Source organism: Gavialis gangeticus, unplaced genomic scaffold (genome assembly GCF_001723915.1).
Source record: "Gavialis gangeticus isolate Ggan-Ray unplaced genomic scaffold, GavGan_comp1, whole genome shotgun sequence".
Lineage (NCBI taxonomy): Eukaryota > Metazoa > Chordata > Crocodylia > Gavialidae > Gavialis > Gavialis gangeticus.
The window spans coordinates 94,308,655-94,325,360 of NW_017728992.1; the positions used below are offsets into that span (position 1 = coordinate 94,308,655).

The following is a 16,706-nucleotide window of genomic DNA, read 5'->3' on the forward strand; positions in this document are numbered from 1 at the left end:
GGGGAGGAAGGGACGAGCCGAGCTCCAGCTCCAGCTCCGCGCCCCCTCCCCGCGCTCCCGGAGCGGTGCATTGTGGAGGGCGGCCGGCGGCGCTGGGAGCTGTCCAAGGTGCTGCCGCACCGCGAGTCCCTGCAGCTCACCCGCCCGCCCTGCTCCTCCCCGCGGCCGCCTCGGCGCCCCGCGCGCGGCCGGCAGCACCATGGTGTTCGCCCCAGGTAAGGCGCTCCCTCCCCTCGCCCCGCCTGGCTCTCGTCCTCCCCTTCCCCGGGGGCTCTGGGCTTTAGCTCCCCCCCAGAGGGCAGCTCGCCCTGTCTTTTTTTTCCCCCCCCAAAGAAGGGCAGCGGATTGACCCTGGGGATGTTTCAACTCCAAAGACGACACAGGTCACCTCTGGGACTGCACTTTCTGCGCTCAGAGTGTGGGAAGAGGGAGGGGAGGGGGGGATGCATCATAAAGGCGCCTAAGTGCTTTGGGCACCTGGCTCCCACTGTTCAAAGTGGCTTCGGTTGCCCAAGTTTTTGCCTGGTGGTGTGTACAGCCAGCCAGACGCTTGGGACATGCTTGAGTCTGGGAGCATTTCAAGGGGATGGCTAGATAGGAAATTCTCTCTGATCAAGCCTCACTAACACAAAACTAAGCCCTGATTGGCTGGACTGGCCCTGTAAGCTTAAGATGCAGAGAGTCGTGGATGCCCTGGTTCAATGCACTACTCTAGAAGTGGCCTTAGACTTAACCCATTTTGTGTGAGGAGGAAGAAGGATGGGCCACCTCGTAGCTTCAGGATATCATTTTGTATCGTATCCTATTGCACCGCATAGCATAGCATAGCATACCATAGCATATATCATATCATTCTTCTTCAATGTAAGTCTTTGTGAAAGGGAACTTTCCATTTCTCACCTCAAGCTTAAAGATACATAGCAAAAATGCCAGGTCAGCAAATGGGGACGTAAAAGAGGTACCTTGAGATTGTTCAGTTGTTCAAGTTTTTAGTTCCTAGTCTGGAGTTTATTTTGCCTTCTTCAGAAACCCTGTGGCCTGGTTAGTGAAAAGATTGGAGTTCAAGATGCTAAGGGATGTAATTCACTCATAAAATAATATTTTTGAGGGTGGAACTGGTTAACATTAAGTTGAAAGGCTGAGCGTTCTGAGAAATAAATACCCATTTTCAGCCATCCCAACATGTCTTGTATCTCAAGCTTCCCAGTTACTTGCTAATTAGATTCTTTCCTGCACAGATGGTCTTGGATTGTGAAGAAAACCAAGGAATCAAGTTGTTTATCTTCCTGAACCAGACTCTGTTTATTGCAGCACACCTTTCAGTATCACTGGCCCTCTTCTTAATTCCTTTTATCTGACAGTTCAGCTGTCTCTCACCATTAAGCATAGCCAGTTTTTTTTTAAAGTGTCTTAAGACTGGAGCACTGCTGAAAGAGATTACTACTAAAATTAGGAAAATAGCCGCTTTCTTTTTCCAAAGCATAGCAATAAAATGACAACAAATCTTCCATTAATAATTACTCTGCTACACAAAACATTTTTTCACTCTCCTAATCCATAATGAAAAAGAACTTGTTTTATGCAATCACTCTTTTTCAAACTACTATTACATAAAGGAGAGTCATTAATTTCCTGCTAATATTCTTTCATGGCCACTGGTGTCATATTGTAGATAGCATAGTGAATAGGGATTTATAGGAGGTTATAAATCAATCATGGAAACTTGACAGTGTCCTAAATGGAGAGAGAGCAAGCTTGAGTGGACTGCATTTTTAAGCAGTTTTTCTTCTCAGAAATCAGTCTTGGTATTATTCCTACTGTGGATACAAAAGAGCTGGAAATTATTTTGTAAATCTGTAGCTTTTTTAATACTAGCTATGCCACAAAATATGAATTCTATGTTTTTGCTAGGAGCTTCATTCTTCAATTCAAGCTTTCAGGTCTTATCTCATTGTGAAGTATTAGCTGGTATTCTATTTCATTTATTTGTCTTTCACAGTGAAACAAAAACCACTCTAAGTGGTTATGTGGTGATTCCCTTAGGCTTAACATAAAAAATGATAATCATTCAGTTGCCACTGGTTTCAGGAAAATATATATAATAGGTTTAAACACAGTACATCTTGTTTAGCTGAAGGCTCTAAATTTTTGCATATGAATAAAATGAGATGATGACTAAACTACTGCACAGCACTGACTTGACTTACCAGTGTGTTGTGGTTGTGGATCTTTTTTTCCTCCAAAAACTATTCATTGGAAGGAATTATTTCAGGTTGAAGTAGAACCTTTAAAATGTAGACTCAATTGACTATTCACTGAACAGTTATTTTCTGGAGAATTGCTATTGCCTATACATGTATTTACCATCTCTCTAGCTATTGCACTCTGCATGCCGCACTCCTACTAAAACACATTCGATTTATCATTAGACCCAATGAGGAACGACATTAAGTGTTTAAAAGGAAACGGGCCTGATCCATTACACCTCTGAAAAGTGGTTTAAATGTTAGCTTTCTGATATAGTCTTTTTTTACACCATTTTTAATTTACTTAAGACAGATGAGTAAAGAAAGGTAGTTAGCTGTGTTAATGTGAAGTTAGAGGGCAGGGCAGTGTGGCACTGGATAGGCTAACACATTAGAAAGGCATGAGCTTTCCTTGGCTACAGCCTACTTTGTCAGATGCTATGAATGGACTTTGTAAAGAGTGGAGGTACGAAATAGAAAGAAATAATGTCATTTAAATGCAAAGGATAGGGACATAGAGAGGAAAGAAGGGGCCACTTCTGAGTTAGGCAAAGCTGAGTTGAAGGGATCATCGTGGATAAACAAAGCAGGTAACTCATTGAGGGAAATAGGGGTTATGAAACTGGGTCCAGGTAACCCAATAAGAATCCATGACCTTTGTTGCGATGATACTTAACACCATCCAGTCTGTGGATGGTTTTTTTTGTTCAGCAGTTTCACATTCAAGATCATTTAAAAAGTTTTGTTGGTTAAGAACAGCTACTCTGGCGTCAGTTATAGAATGTCCAGGGAGGTTCAAGTGTTCTGTGATAGGCCTTTGTGTCTTTCTAGAACTGATGTCAAATCAGTATCCATTCATCTTGCAGGTGGGGATTATCCCAACTGTCCAATGTAGACAGCACTGTATAGGAATTATATAAGTAACAGTTATAACATATTTGACATTGGTAGAGGAGCAAGTGAATGACCCTAGATATTATAATCCATGTTGTTTAATGCAGTGACTGTATTTTGTGTTGATGAGGAGACACAGCTAGCATCTGGGTCCATTGCAAAGCTGGATGGCTTGGTGAGAATAGGAGTTAGGTAGTCTGTTACTGGAAAGAGTTGTATTTTCTATTTCCGGTTTCTCTTTAGTACCCCTGCTCTTAGTCAATTCATAGTATCTGAAAAAGCAGGCTGTAGCCTATGAAAGCTCATGCCTCTGAAAAAGTTAGTCTATAGGTTGCCACATTGCCCTGCCTTCTGCTTAAGACAGATATAAATGATGATATCAAGTGCCAGCAAGTGAAAGAGCAAGTCCAATAACAAAAGGACATGTTTTAAAATGACAGTTTCACGTTTGTTTTGGTTTTAATCTAAATTGAATCTAAGTTTAATTACGATTTACTACATTCCCTGATCTGCTGACCATTTAGATGCCATGAATTAGTGTACAGGAACTGTAAAGCCAGTTTACACAGAAAGTTCACATTGTAGCCACTTGACATCATACATGTGGTACAGCTGCTTTATGGCACTCCTATCATATTGGAAGATTTTCCTTTTTAAGAGGAATATATTTTCATGTTCTGGCTATTTCTCTGTCTTTAGGTAAATTGTGATGGTTGGAGAGGAGGAAAAAGCTTTTAGTCTCAGGCCAGGTCAAAAGGGAACGTTACATCATCACTATGCAAATAGCAGTTTTTCTTAGGAGCTATTGAAAAAAAATAATGAACTCTAGACTTCAAAAATCCATGCAAACACACAGCTGATCAACCAAGTCCATCATTATGGCAATTCCACAATGTAAAGTTCTGTTTGCAGGATAATGACTACAAAATTGTTAAAGCAGGTGCTTGTTTTGAAGCACCAGGCACAAATTATGAAAAGATAGTGATAATTTATATGCAGTGAGAAGACATGAACATAATTCATTCCACATTGAGGAATGCGTTTTGGAAAGTAATGTTCCTACTCCGCTACCTGTTGCTGTATAAAACTGTGGCTAGTTATTTCATTTTCAAAAAGAAACATTTAATCACATCCTTCAAATGTTCCTAACAAGCACATAACAAAAAGTACCCTACAGTACTGTTGAGAATTAGAGAATTACACTTTCTTTTAAAACTCCTATTTCAGTCGCTTTCACAAAAAAATTGCCTTTGAAGGTTTAGCCTTCCATGTTGATTCTTAATCCAATGGTAACTTTTTTCATGTGGAAAGGTTGAAGAAAAACAATCAGTCATGTTTAATTTATTAAAGCACCAAGGGGGGGGGAAGTGCCTTTCATGCTTTAAGGACACTTTCTGACAGTATTTTTTACTTGAATCACTCCAACCATTTGATTTTAAACCATCACTGTGCACGTATGTTATATAACATGTATATTCCTGCAAGAGAATTACTTCAGTTTCAGAAGTGAGTTTGAAAATAAAGTTACAATGCTATGAATTATATATAGATTACATATTTTTAGTGATAAAAATCTGTGCATACCAGAACAGATTTTATGAGAGAATTCTAGTAACTTCCAAGAATTCTGCTCTGATGTGTTCATAGGATCTAAGGTCAGATGAGACCATCATATCACCTAAGCTGACCTCCTGTATAATATAGCCATTGCATTTTATGCAGTTACCCCTGCAGTGAACCTAATACTTCTTTGATAGAAGCAGGATTTGTGTTTTGGCTAGAGCCTATTTTGCAAAAAGGCATTTAGTTTTGATTTTAAGACATCAAAAAGAATACACTACTTAGTAGCTTTTTCCAAAGGGTAACCATTCTCATAATTACATTTGTGTTTAATTTCTTACCTTGTATAACACTGTGCTCCCGGCATTGGTTATTATTCCTTTTTCCATTATATTAAGTCATTTATGTACTAGTGTTTTCTTCCTATTGTAGGCAAGTATAGAATGCAATATTGACCATGCAATCTTGAGAAAGAGAGAAGTAAGGTAGGGGTTAGCTAGATCTGGCAGTATTTTTATAAGAGGCTCATTGTATAAGCACATTCCTATAACCTCTATAATGTGGATTTTTAATTCACAGTGTTCACTTCTCCACCTTTTTCCTGAAGCAATAACCCTGGTAGATTTTCAACTAGATTTTCATCAGCACAGCTGTTTTTACAATGTTTAAAGCTAATAATGTAGCTAACTTGCATAATGACACTGCAGATCACAAGTGCATCCTGTACCAAGCAAATTTTAGGAATCTAATTAAACTGCAATTGAAGACATAGCAGCTGCACGCTGAAGCAGATGTGCTTACTGGTCTGAATAATCCTGATCTCATCTAATTGAAAAGCTGAGGTTGAGGCCTGGTATGTAATAGGAGTGACCACTTCATGATCTTTTACTTGTTAAATATATTATTGCAATGACTGCCCTGATTCCTAAATGAATAGCTCAAGACTTTAAGAAATTAGGGCAGAGAAAATTTCTTATCTGTAACTATTGCTTTTAAGATATTTGTTACATCAACCCCTCCTAAGAACTACTTCAGGAACCTAAGCCCTTTGTTGGGTGTATCCATTTCTCATGTTGAAAAAAATATTTTCTGGGGTAGATGTGGTCTGTGAGCTTTACCCTAGCTGTGGAACTGCATCAACACAGGGTTACTTGGTAAGTGGTTAATAGTATAGCTACTGAAGTATGCAATGAAATCAACAAAACTAAAGAATAAGTCAGAAATAGCTGCCCTAGTTTTAACTTGTTTATGGTTTTAGTCAAATACTGCAAGGTACTGTGCTAAATATGTTAATATATTTCAAGTTGGAGAAGAAACTATTTTATCAAATTACTGAGAGAAGGAACCTTTCTCTACCGGAATAGTGGGCTGAATCCTTAGGTGATTTGTTACCAGAACTCATAGCCGGGTGTTCAAAGTTCAGTGGACTCTGTAGAATGAGACGTGTTTAGGTCGTCTTATTGTATCTGAATTACACTACCTTTAGCATTCTTCTTGGCACTGGCTCTGCATCTACTGAACACAAAAGTACGCAGTGGAAAAAGCAAAGGGAGTGACTTAGCTTGACCTCTAAAGATTTTTTGCCTTCAGGTCAGTAATGAGGGGTTTTGTTCTAGAGGAAATGGCTCTGCTAATGTCTACTGTAGTTGTTCTAGGGATAAATAATACCTCAGTTTTTAATATTGTCAGGTTTTGCACCATTAATGGGAATTAAATTCACTTACTGAGAAATACAGTGACAGCTGGACTTTTACAATATACCTTTCTTCTTGTTGATTTGGGATGCTATCCATTCTGTTAAGAATAAGTTAGTCAAAATATTGTGTCAAACTACAAATTAAGAGTCTATATATAGCTATGTGAAATAGGTCTATAGGCAGTCTCATCTGAGGCAATGTAACATTCCTTCTAGTAATTTGTACAATCGAAAAATTTGTTGCATATTAGAAGCCTGTAATTGGAACAAGATGTGTATCAGTACTGGCAGAAATGAAGTTTGACTAGTAGTAGACGACTTGAGGTTTCTGCAGGATGTTTTTATCTAAAGTCAAAGTGGGTAAGCTATATTTTTGTTGTATCTGACCTTACAAGTATCTGTAGAAGTGTTATCGGAAGATGCCCTTTGTCTCCATTTACAAGAAACCCTGAAATCTGCGATGAATCAGGCCTAGTAGTTCGCTTCTAGCTCTGTTAGACAAGAAGTACCCTACTATCATCTACTCCACACTTTTTTTTTTCCTTGTGAGATGCATCTTTCAAAAGACTATGCCTAATTCAGAATAACTGTTGAACACATGAAATAATCCATGCTGATTATTGTATTTATTCAGCACTTGTCAGGGTGTCACTCCTCCAGCAAGCCTCTTCTGGCATTTACTCCAACTTCCTAACCCATTGTAAGTATAATCCTTCTCTTCCATAAGATTTTACTTTATGCTAGTTACTCTCTGGTAAGAACACATTTGATTTGAATAATTAATGACAGAGTTCTCAGTTGTTTTATTGTTAGTAAACGGTGTATTTGGCCCATTTAGAACTTGAACATTCAAGGTTCAACATTCAGATCCTTTTTTTAAAGATATGAATGACAAAGTATTACGTCAAACATTTTTGGATGGCTTGTACTTCCATCCCTGTTCTGGAAGTGGAGCACAGAGACATAATTCCATTCCTGGAAGTAACGTGCAGCAGCCCTTTCACAGATTACCTTTCCCCCACCCCCCTGCCAATGCTGGCTGCACTGTGTGTTGCAGAACTGGAAATCAGGGCAAAGTCTCTGCCAAGGTTGTGATACCCCTACATATTTTAATAAAAAGGAGTGCTAAAACTTCCCCAAACTACACTTTAGGATCAAACACAGAAATAAATCTTAATTGCAAACACAGAAGAATCCCATGTTTCAGGCTTTCTACTGGTTGCTTCTAGGGGCTAGCAATAATTTTTTTACCTCCATGAATTCTTTAGGTAGCTTCTGTTTGTGTGGTGGTGGGTTCCCCCACTCTCCAACCTTCCCTTGAAGCACTGAACATTAGTCATAGCTCAACATGAATTTAGGCTGCGGTGTGCCAAAAACCTCTTTGGTGTCTGACTGGATGGTCCGACTGCCAGGCTTGAAACCAGAAAAAAAAAATTCCTGTGTCAAACTGGTAAGGATCCACAGTGGTTTTCTTACTTCCTCCTCTATCTAGAATCATCAGAGCGTACTTTAACCTAACACAATCTGTTGCCGTTTTAGTAGCCAAGGCATTGGTGGTAAATTCTCCTTAGCTTGAAGGATTTATTTTTAGGGTGCCTTGTGGCTGTTATGTCTAACGGCAGCCAGAGTAGATGATCTTGTGGACTCTTTTGGACAAATAATTGCCCCACATAATGAAACTGCTTTTAAGTATTTTTGATATCTTAAATATCTTTTTCTCCTTCCTCTGGGCATCAGATTAACTAGTATTGTCCCAAGACTTTCCACAGTAAGTCATAGCTTTGTGACCCTCTAGAAAATAGACAGAGTCAATATTAGACCTTTAATAAAAAGAAAAAAAAATTGTTACTGTATCTACATAATTTACACTTCATCTCTAGAGCCTACAACCAGATCTCTTGTTATTGGCTTCTACAGAGAGATTTAGTTAAAACCCGCCCCTGTTCCTGCAAGCAACCTAATGGAATTGATTATTCATGTGTCAAGTTAAGCATGCCATGTGAGTGTTGGTAGGTTTAGGACACTGGTGACTGCCACATTCAGTCATAATATAAAATCAATGGGCACTGATAGATGTGGGGGAAAAAAAACAGTGCTTTACCAGAAGAGGAACCATATCAGTTTGGCCTACCTCCCAAGGGACTGTATAGATCGTATACATCACCGAGGCTTTTTGGCACTTTTCTTTAATAGCTGATTGGTAAAAGCCTCACTGAATCAGCTACTGGATAAAAGCACCAAAAAGCCCCACTGAAGCGTGCCATCTATACACAGATGCTGGGGAGCCAGGTCAAACTGATGTGGTTCCTCTTCTGGGCATGCGCTGCACTCAGTGTAGGGCAGGTGTGGGCAAAATGCAGCCTGCGGGCCAGATGCGGCCCACCAGGCCATTCCATCTGGCCTGCGGGACCCCTAAAACATTTAGAAAATTAATATTTATCTGCCCCTGGCTGCTTGTCACGCGGCCCTTGAAGGCTTGCCAAAACTCAGTAAGTGGCCCTCTGCCCGAAATAATTGCTCACCCCTGGTGTAGGGGCACGCCAAGCTGGAAGTACAATGCTGTTTTGGGGTTTTTTTCTATGTCTGTCAGTGGTCAACATGACTAATCCATGCCCTGATCTATGACTCCAGGAAACCTTTAAATCTCTTCTCAAAATCTACTCATTTTGGTTGGGTTTTCAGTATTGAAACAAATTAAAAATGCAATTAATGCAGAAGCTTTTTTATCTTTTGCTGTGAGTTATATCTACAGAATCATGTTACACATTACAAAATACCCCAGGGAAGAGCCTTACTAAGGTTTTCCAAATATTAGTCTGGTGGGTAGAGGAAAATATCACTCTTCCAGCTACTGTTGCAAACCTAAAAACCAAAGCACAGCTCTTCATTCTCAGGAATGAGTGGGGCAGGGGTACATCAGAACTGATGCAAAAATCATTAATAATTACTGTTATTATACTGTGTTATTATGATAGATCATTACAAACTCACCTGGCTCTTACAGTTTTAAAAATATCTTAATTTCTATACTCTTGATGTTTGAAGAATATAATTTATTCGTACTGGCTATTTTATTAAATGAGATGCTCTGGCTATTTAAAGACATTTCAAGAGGTTTCTGTTTTTCTGCTTTCTTACCTGAAGAAAGAATCTGATGTGTCTCATGTCATCTGACCCCAGTGCTCTTTCCTGCCCAGGTCAAGGGGTCGGTCTTGATGACCTCCTAGGTCCTTCCAACCCTAACAACTATGAATCTGTGTCAGCAATGATAATACCCTGGATCATAAAACCCCCAGATGTAGGTATACAGACTCAACAAAACTTTTAACACTTCCATTTTGTTTTAATTCTTTATACACTTGTTTTTTATGCTATACTTTGGAATATCAGCATCAGATATTAGCATTTGTGCTTTTTATATACAATTTCACTATACACTATTTGAATACACTTTAAGTTGTGAATGAACTATGCAGGCAGATTGAGAGTTTGACTTTTGATCAAATGATTTCTAATCAATGGGACTGTTTCCTCACAGGACACAATTCTTTGTACAAATCATGAGTTTGGTATAGACATACTCTTTCTTTTTCAGAGATAAAATTATAAAATATGCTAAAACAGGTAAAATACCTTCCATTTCTGTACAATTGGGGTTACAAGCAAAAAGGAATATAAGGAAGCATTACTGAAACCAGAAGCTTTTATAAACGACAGTTCTCCTTCACTCCACTTAGCAAAAAAGCTGCCACTTCACAGCACCCATTACAGTGTATTTGGTTCACCCACTCAAGCAAGCAGTTGACAGCTAAAAAGAAGAGCAAAGAGGCTACAACACAACCCTACCTGTAGCTGTGTTGTACAGGTACACAAGGCACCTGTAGTTTCATGCTGTTTCAGCATGAAACTACAACAACATTCCTGATACTTATCGGTGAGACCAGATTCTAAAGCACTGCTCCCATGGAACTAGTTCAATTTTTCTGATATTAAGGGGAGATTATTGTAGTTAAAAAGTTAACATCTCCTCCTAATAAACACCAAATTATTTGGAATGTGCAGTATGAAGAGAAACCAAAGGCTGAACTTTGGCAAACAGAGAAATAATGGGATTAACTTCTGCTTTAAGTTTCCTGACTAAATGCAACTCCTTTAATGGCCTCTTTTAAGTAACTAAGGTAAATAGTTTTGTGGCATTCAGTTATGATAACTCAATTTGCCTGTTTATAAATGATTTAGGTTATCTGTGATACCCCAAACACAATTCATCAAGACTAAATTAAATCCTTTTGCCTATCTATGATGTACTGAAGCAGGGCTGCCACTAATCTGGGAAGTGAAACCAAGGGTTCATTCTCTCTCAAAGGTGTAACATTAGAGAGATGTGCAGAAGAGATTATGTCTGAAGTAACTGTTCTTTGTCCTGGTCAAGTAAAGCTTTCCTTTACTTCAATAATTGTTATAATGTTGGTTGCCTCTAGCTGCAGTGTTTCCTAAGCCATGACAAACTCCCCTCTAGCATACCCCCCCGCAACTAAGTAGGGGTTTCATCTTCAAGGTTAATAATTATTTTGACCTGTTTTTTCATTCTTGCTTTCCTACATCATGAATTATGTACTGAACTTTAAGATAAAATGAGTTGGTGCTCAACAACTTGAAACTCCTCCTTCAAGTCTGGGCACTGCACAGCCACATACCATCAGGCCTAGGCTGGGCAATTTAAAGTGAGTTAATGAAAATAACATCCCTGTTAAGTCATTTTCCGTCAGTACAAACCAAGAATGTTGCAAACTAAGGACCTGATCTGGCAACAAACTTCATGCAGGAGCCCATTTGCCAAGAGGTTGTTAACAAGTTCAGTACGGTCAATACCTTGTAACTGTTTCCATAAAGATATAAAGCAATGATGCCACTTAATCCATACTTCAATTACATATTCTCTACCTTTATTAATATTATACATGAAGAGGTTAAGTTAGTTTTCATTTAAGCATAGTTTCTTTTACCCACACTTCCATCCTGGTTTGGAATTTCGTTTGAGCTTTCAGTTGTTGATTTCTGAATCTCATTTTAGTGTTTGTCATTAAATGATTTAAATTGGGGTTTTTTTACACTGCAGAATATTTTGTTCATATGCACATCTCTATTCAGACTAAATCGTGTGAAGATCAAAACTGTTGTGCCACCTTGTGCAAATAAGTAGCATAATACATCATCTAACACACTAGAACAGAGGTTAATAAAGATGTTCCTATTAAAGGCTGAGTCTTCTAATCCAAATGTATGTATTCATAAAAACTATGACAAATGTTCTGGATGGAAAATATACTTAAGTACTACCAATATGCATTTTAAAAATACTAATTTGCTTGAAAGTTAGTTCAGCCTTAGAAATATGTACATAAATTAAAATTGTACATAGATCTGAGAAATTAATCCTTATATCTTTAATCAAAAATTCTAAATTAATACTCAGACATTTCTTAAGAAGATTATGTTAAACACTGTTTATGAAAAGGCAAACAAAAACATAAAGAGCATGTGTTGTATTTACGTTTGCTGAAATTGCTCTCCTTGTAAACCAGAACGTTAAACTTTAACCCCCAACTTCCTTTCTTCTTTAAAATGCATAGCCTTTCTTTATGCAACATGTCCTTATAATCTCTGATGTTCTCCCGTAAGTTATGTAATCATATATCAACATGCATCACATTTGATTGCATACCTGTGCGAGGAGATGAAGTTGCTCCTAAAGATAAAGGCTGTGCACCCACTTGTACAGTTGCTATGTAAGATGTCCATTGCAAAATAGTAGTCAAAATTTCATAGATGAAAATGTAAATTCATGGGTCTTTAGGTAGAAACAGAAGTAGTGTACTGTAAGACACTATCAAGGAGTTAAAAACAACCATATCTTCTGAGAGGGGGAGGGATTAAAAAAATCTTCCTTGGGTAAATTTTCCTAAGATATTGTCAGTGCTGTGATTTCTTTCAGGTGAATAAGCAAAAGGGGTGATTTGAGTAATAAAAGGATAGTTGCTGTAGAAAAATAATCTATAAAGGAACATTTTCATATGTCTCAAACCTCTCCTCCTGCAAACAATTCAGGGCAAGTGATGACTAATACATTTTCTCCACAGTCTAAGATTTTCCTCCAATATACCTCATTGACCATGCTGCCATTGGTCTCCTTTAGTTCATGAGAGATGCGGCTTCAGTTTCCTGCCAAGTATCTGATTCTACTTTCACTAAACTCCATTTTACACCTGTGTAACTTCATTGGCCTCAGTGGAACTACTGACTCACATCTGTTAAATGTAAGCAGAATCAAGCATTTAGTGGGTTAGCTTTACAGTAACACCTCACCAATTTTTTGCAAGGATATGGGAACAAAGCGAGTGAGAATTATTGGTTCAAAGATTTACAGTAGTATGATAACCTTGAACATGCTTCCTGCCTGGGGCATATGAGCATTGTTAAAGCTGGTGTGTAGCAATCTGACATTAGCAACAAAAAAGAATGAGAGGGATTTGATCACAAGATGCAAACATTTTGAAGTTCAGGGGTGGATAAAACAGCTCTGGTATGTGCATGCAAAAGTTTCTGTTTGCATATGGTGTGGAGGCTTTTATGCAATTTTTAATCCACTCTGAAGTTCTTCTTCTTTCTGTAACCATCAGATTCCCTAAGAGATTTTTCCTAAGTGTCCCCCTAAGCTCAAGAAACACAATGGGGAATCTGGCATATGCCAAACAAGCTACTCTTGGACTGAAACCACATTAAAATTGCTGTAACTTAAAGAAGTCCTATCTATTTGCAATTTTCCCCGCAAACCAACTAGCATGTTCCCTTCATAGAGAATAGCTGCAGAGCCAGCCAAGAGTTTAACAAGTCAAGTGGAAACACATGGGAAGGGACACTATCAGTTTTAGGGCAGAATGCAGGGCAGGCAGGGGTTACCTTTCTATTAACAGATTGTTAAGAAGTTTTTCCTTGCACATTTAATACGTTTGTAGGAGCATTTTTTTTTACATTTTACATTTTTTTCCTTGATAGGTGAGAAACCTGGAAATGAACAAGAAGTGAGGTTACAGAATGCCAGCAAGCAGATAGTGCAAGCTGCTATCCTACAAGCTGTACAACAAGTCTCCCAGGAGAATCAGCAAAAGGAGAAGAAAATAAACAGCAGTGTGAGCCTCCAGCTAGAAAGAGGGGAATTAACCAAGAAACATGAAAAGAAGTAAAGGCATGAACCCTTTGTTCTGGTCCTCCAGTTTGAAATAATTCCAGCCTTCCTTTTAGTATCAGCTGTTGTTGCCAGTGCAATGTTACTACTGTAAAGCAAACCAAAGTATAATCAGCACCTAGACATAGAGTAAAACTGCAATAGTCCTCAGCTGAGAAATATTAAGTGCATTAGGTGACTAACTTCATATTTATGCAGTGCCTCTTAAACATAACAGAAAACAATATTATAGCTATACAAGTAGTTTCAAGCACAATCTTCTCTAAAGATAGTTTTGTATCCAAAAGCTTATTGTTACTGCATTTCTATATGAATGTTGTGTGCTTCATCTGTGTCTATTCAACAGGCAAATATCTTCATACAGTTATGGCCTTTCCAAGGATTACCTGTGTCAGCTGAACTGTGTGTTGTGGCGTGCTGGAGAAGAGCTTGAAACATGAGTCCGTATTTTTTTTATTGAGGCTGGGCTGCACAAAATAGGAGCAGTAAAATGGATTTGGAAACTTCCAAGAACTAATCTAATTTCAACCCAAGAAAGTGTAAGGTCTAGAACTATGATCTAGAACTACTGGGTTGTCCTTTTTTTAAGTATCCTGAAGCTGGTCTAAATGTTTAATCTGCACAAAAATCATTTGTGCCTTTTCATTTTGTCAATATTAAAAGAAGACAGACAGAGGAGGTATTATACAGGTGCCTAACTCTTTCTTTGATTTTGCAAACATATCTATGCTTAGATTTATAAGAATTAAAACTAATGTTTAAAATATTTAAAGATTTTTAATTTAAAATGTATGAAAATTCTGGTGGATGAAAATACACTGTGAATTAATCTGGGCATTATAGTCATTTCCCATTTGCTGGGTCTAAAATAACTTCAGCTCTGTACAATTTTCACATAAATTCACTTAAATGGGAGTACACTTGGTTAGGGTTGGTACTTAAATTCCCTTAAATGCTATTTCCAAATTTCTGTAGAAGTGTACAATAGCCATGGGGAAAAAAATATTCAATACTACTTTCAATTTGTGCTCAACTATTAAACTGTAGGTTGTATTCCTGTGCCAGTGACATGAATAAGTGGTTATTCAGGTCAAGGAATGACCTATACTGTTGCCTCAACAGAATGTCTCTATTAGTGGACACAATGACAAGCAGGGGCATGTGATTTGCAGAGCCACAAACTACATGCGTGGAATGTTAAAACATGGCCCATGCTGCAAATTCGCAATGCAGGGGCAAAATTTGCTACTGGGATTTCCAGGTAGCAAAAAAAAAAGTGCTAGGAAAAAAGGCAGCACAGCACATGCTACAATAGCGTGCACTGGCACAAATGGAGGTTTGGTCCTCCAGTGAGACACTCTGGCTGTCATCCAGAGTATCTCTATACTCCATTTCTGCCCCGGCTACTCCAGCATCCCAGGGGTCAGGAGGAGCTAGACAAGGGCAGTTTGTCCTACAACATATTTATGCTGCTAGTATTTGCGCCCCTGCAAGTGAATGCCCTGGCACTTCTGGACACGGCCAATGGGTGCAAGCCATAGTTTGCATAGAACTATTTCATTTGGAGAAGGGGAGACTAGCTTTTCTAACTGCCTTTGCTACTCATGGATAGGTTTCTTAGAGAAGCTTTTGGTTTATGGATGAATTGGCTATTACACAGTACATCGCACAGCTAGTGCTGAAAACCTTTAGGGGTCTTTCTAGTGGCTGAAGTCTTAACTTCTTAATATCCACACATGCTGTAATGCTAACCTCCTAAATCTGCATGGTTGTAATGTCTTTAACTGATTATTTACACTAGGTAATAATATATCTTATTTTACTTAGGTAACTTAATCTATTTTAATCTATTTCAACAGGCAAAGAAAAAATTCCATATGATAAAACTAGTATTTCTTAGCCCTTAAAATATGAAAAATTGGACAGCCACTAAACAGCCTTCACTTACTCATATCATAGTGCATTTTACCATGTAAATTTTCCGAGTGAAACATCCAAAAGCTAAGAGAAGGCACAAGTTAGTAGATCACAAGTGCTAGCCTTTGGTTGAGGGATGGCTCTTTTCTTGGCAATCAATATCTTACTAATCTCTCAGAAAGTTTAAGGATCTGGCTCAAGAGTTAATGGCCAAGTTTGGTGGGCAGGCAGGGACTATTTATGATACGATGTTAAGCTGGAAAGATTTTAGCACTGAACGTGGCATTTTCCATTTATTATAAAGTTGTTTTTACATTGTCTTTTTAACCAAGACATGTTTTGTGTTGCACAACTTGAATGGATGGGAAAAAGGAAAGCAATGTTCAGATTCCCTAGGCAACTTTTTCAGAGTGCTAGAAAAGAGACTGGGGGAAGATAAATGTAGAGCTCAACCTAAGACTAAGATATGACATAAAAAGTTACGTTTAATTTCTGGTGTGAGATCTATCCATACTTTTTGTTCATAATTTGGCAACACACTAATTATATTGCATATGAATTTTATTAAGACCTAAACTGAATATTGCAGCTACAGTTAGAATATCTTGCATAATTGTTCATAAAATCATAAGATGGGCAGACAGCATGTTAATTCAAGTCTTTTTTTTTCAATGTCTAACTGGCTTCCCAATATCACAACAGCATCCGAAAATGGAATTTCTATCCACAATAATAAACATATGCAAATTATCTTAGTGTCCTTTTGTATGTGGTAACATCAAATACAAATGCCAATGAATTAATACACTCGAGTAACGGATTTTTTAAATGAAACTGACATAGGTTATTCACATTTTGGAAATGAAAGCACTCGGGATAGAATATGTGCTTGAAAAAATATGGCACTTGCTACAAATCACAGGTTATCCACTTATGCCCTGATTTGGGGGTAGTATCTATGAGAGTAGACCCACAGGCTCTTGCCTCATCTCACTGATCAAAACTAGTCTTTGTGAAAATACAGGGATCCATAACCACATAGCTGTTTGTACAACCAGGTGCTTAGTGGGTTAAGAAGTGGTCCTCTGGTAATATATTCCTGCTCACAGTAGCAAGGGACTATCAAAAGCAGAGTTTCCTTTCAAGT

General features: G+C 38.2%; 2 protein-coding genes across 2 annotated transcripts in view; both read left to right on the plus strand.

Moving 5' to 3' along the window:
* ZBTB14 (zinc finger and BTB domain containing 14) overlaps positions 1-13,537 on the plus strand; it is a 39,985-nt gene extending 26,448 nt beyond the window's left edge. Inside the window, exon 3 of the transcript XR_002099152.1 lies at positions 13,453-13,537. The gene's annotated coding sequence lies outside the window, so the exon portion shown is untranslated. The remainder of the gene's footprint in view (positions 1-13,452) is intronic.
* On the plus strand, positions 50-16,309 carry AKAIN1 (A-kinase anchor inhibitor 1). The gene is made up of 2 exons (XM_019525747.1): positions 50-215; positions 13,453-16,309. The coding sequence occupies exons 1-2, from the start codon at positions 200-202 to the stop codon at positions 13,638-13,640; spliced, it is 204 nt and encodes a 67-aa protein (XP_019381292.1). The 5' UTR covers positions 50-199; the 3' UTR covers positions 13,641-16,309.
* The last annotated feature ends 397 nt before the right edge of the window (positions 16,310-16,706 follow it).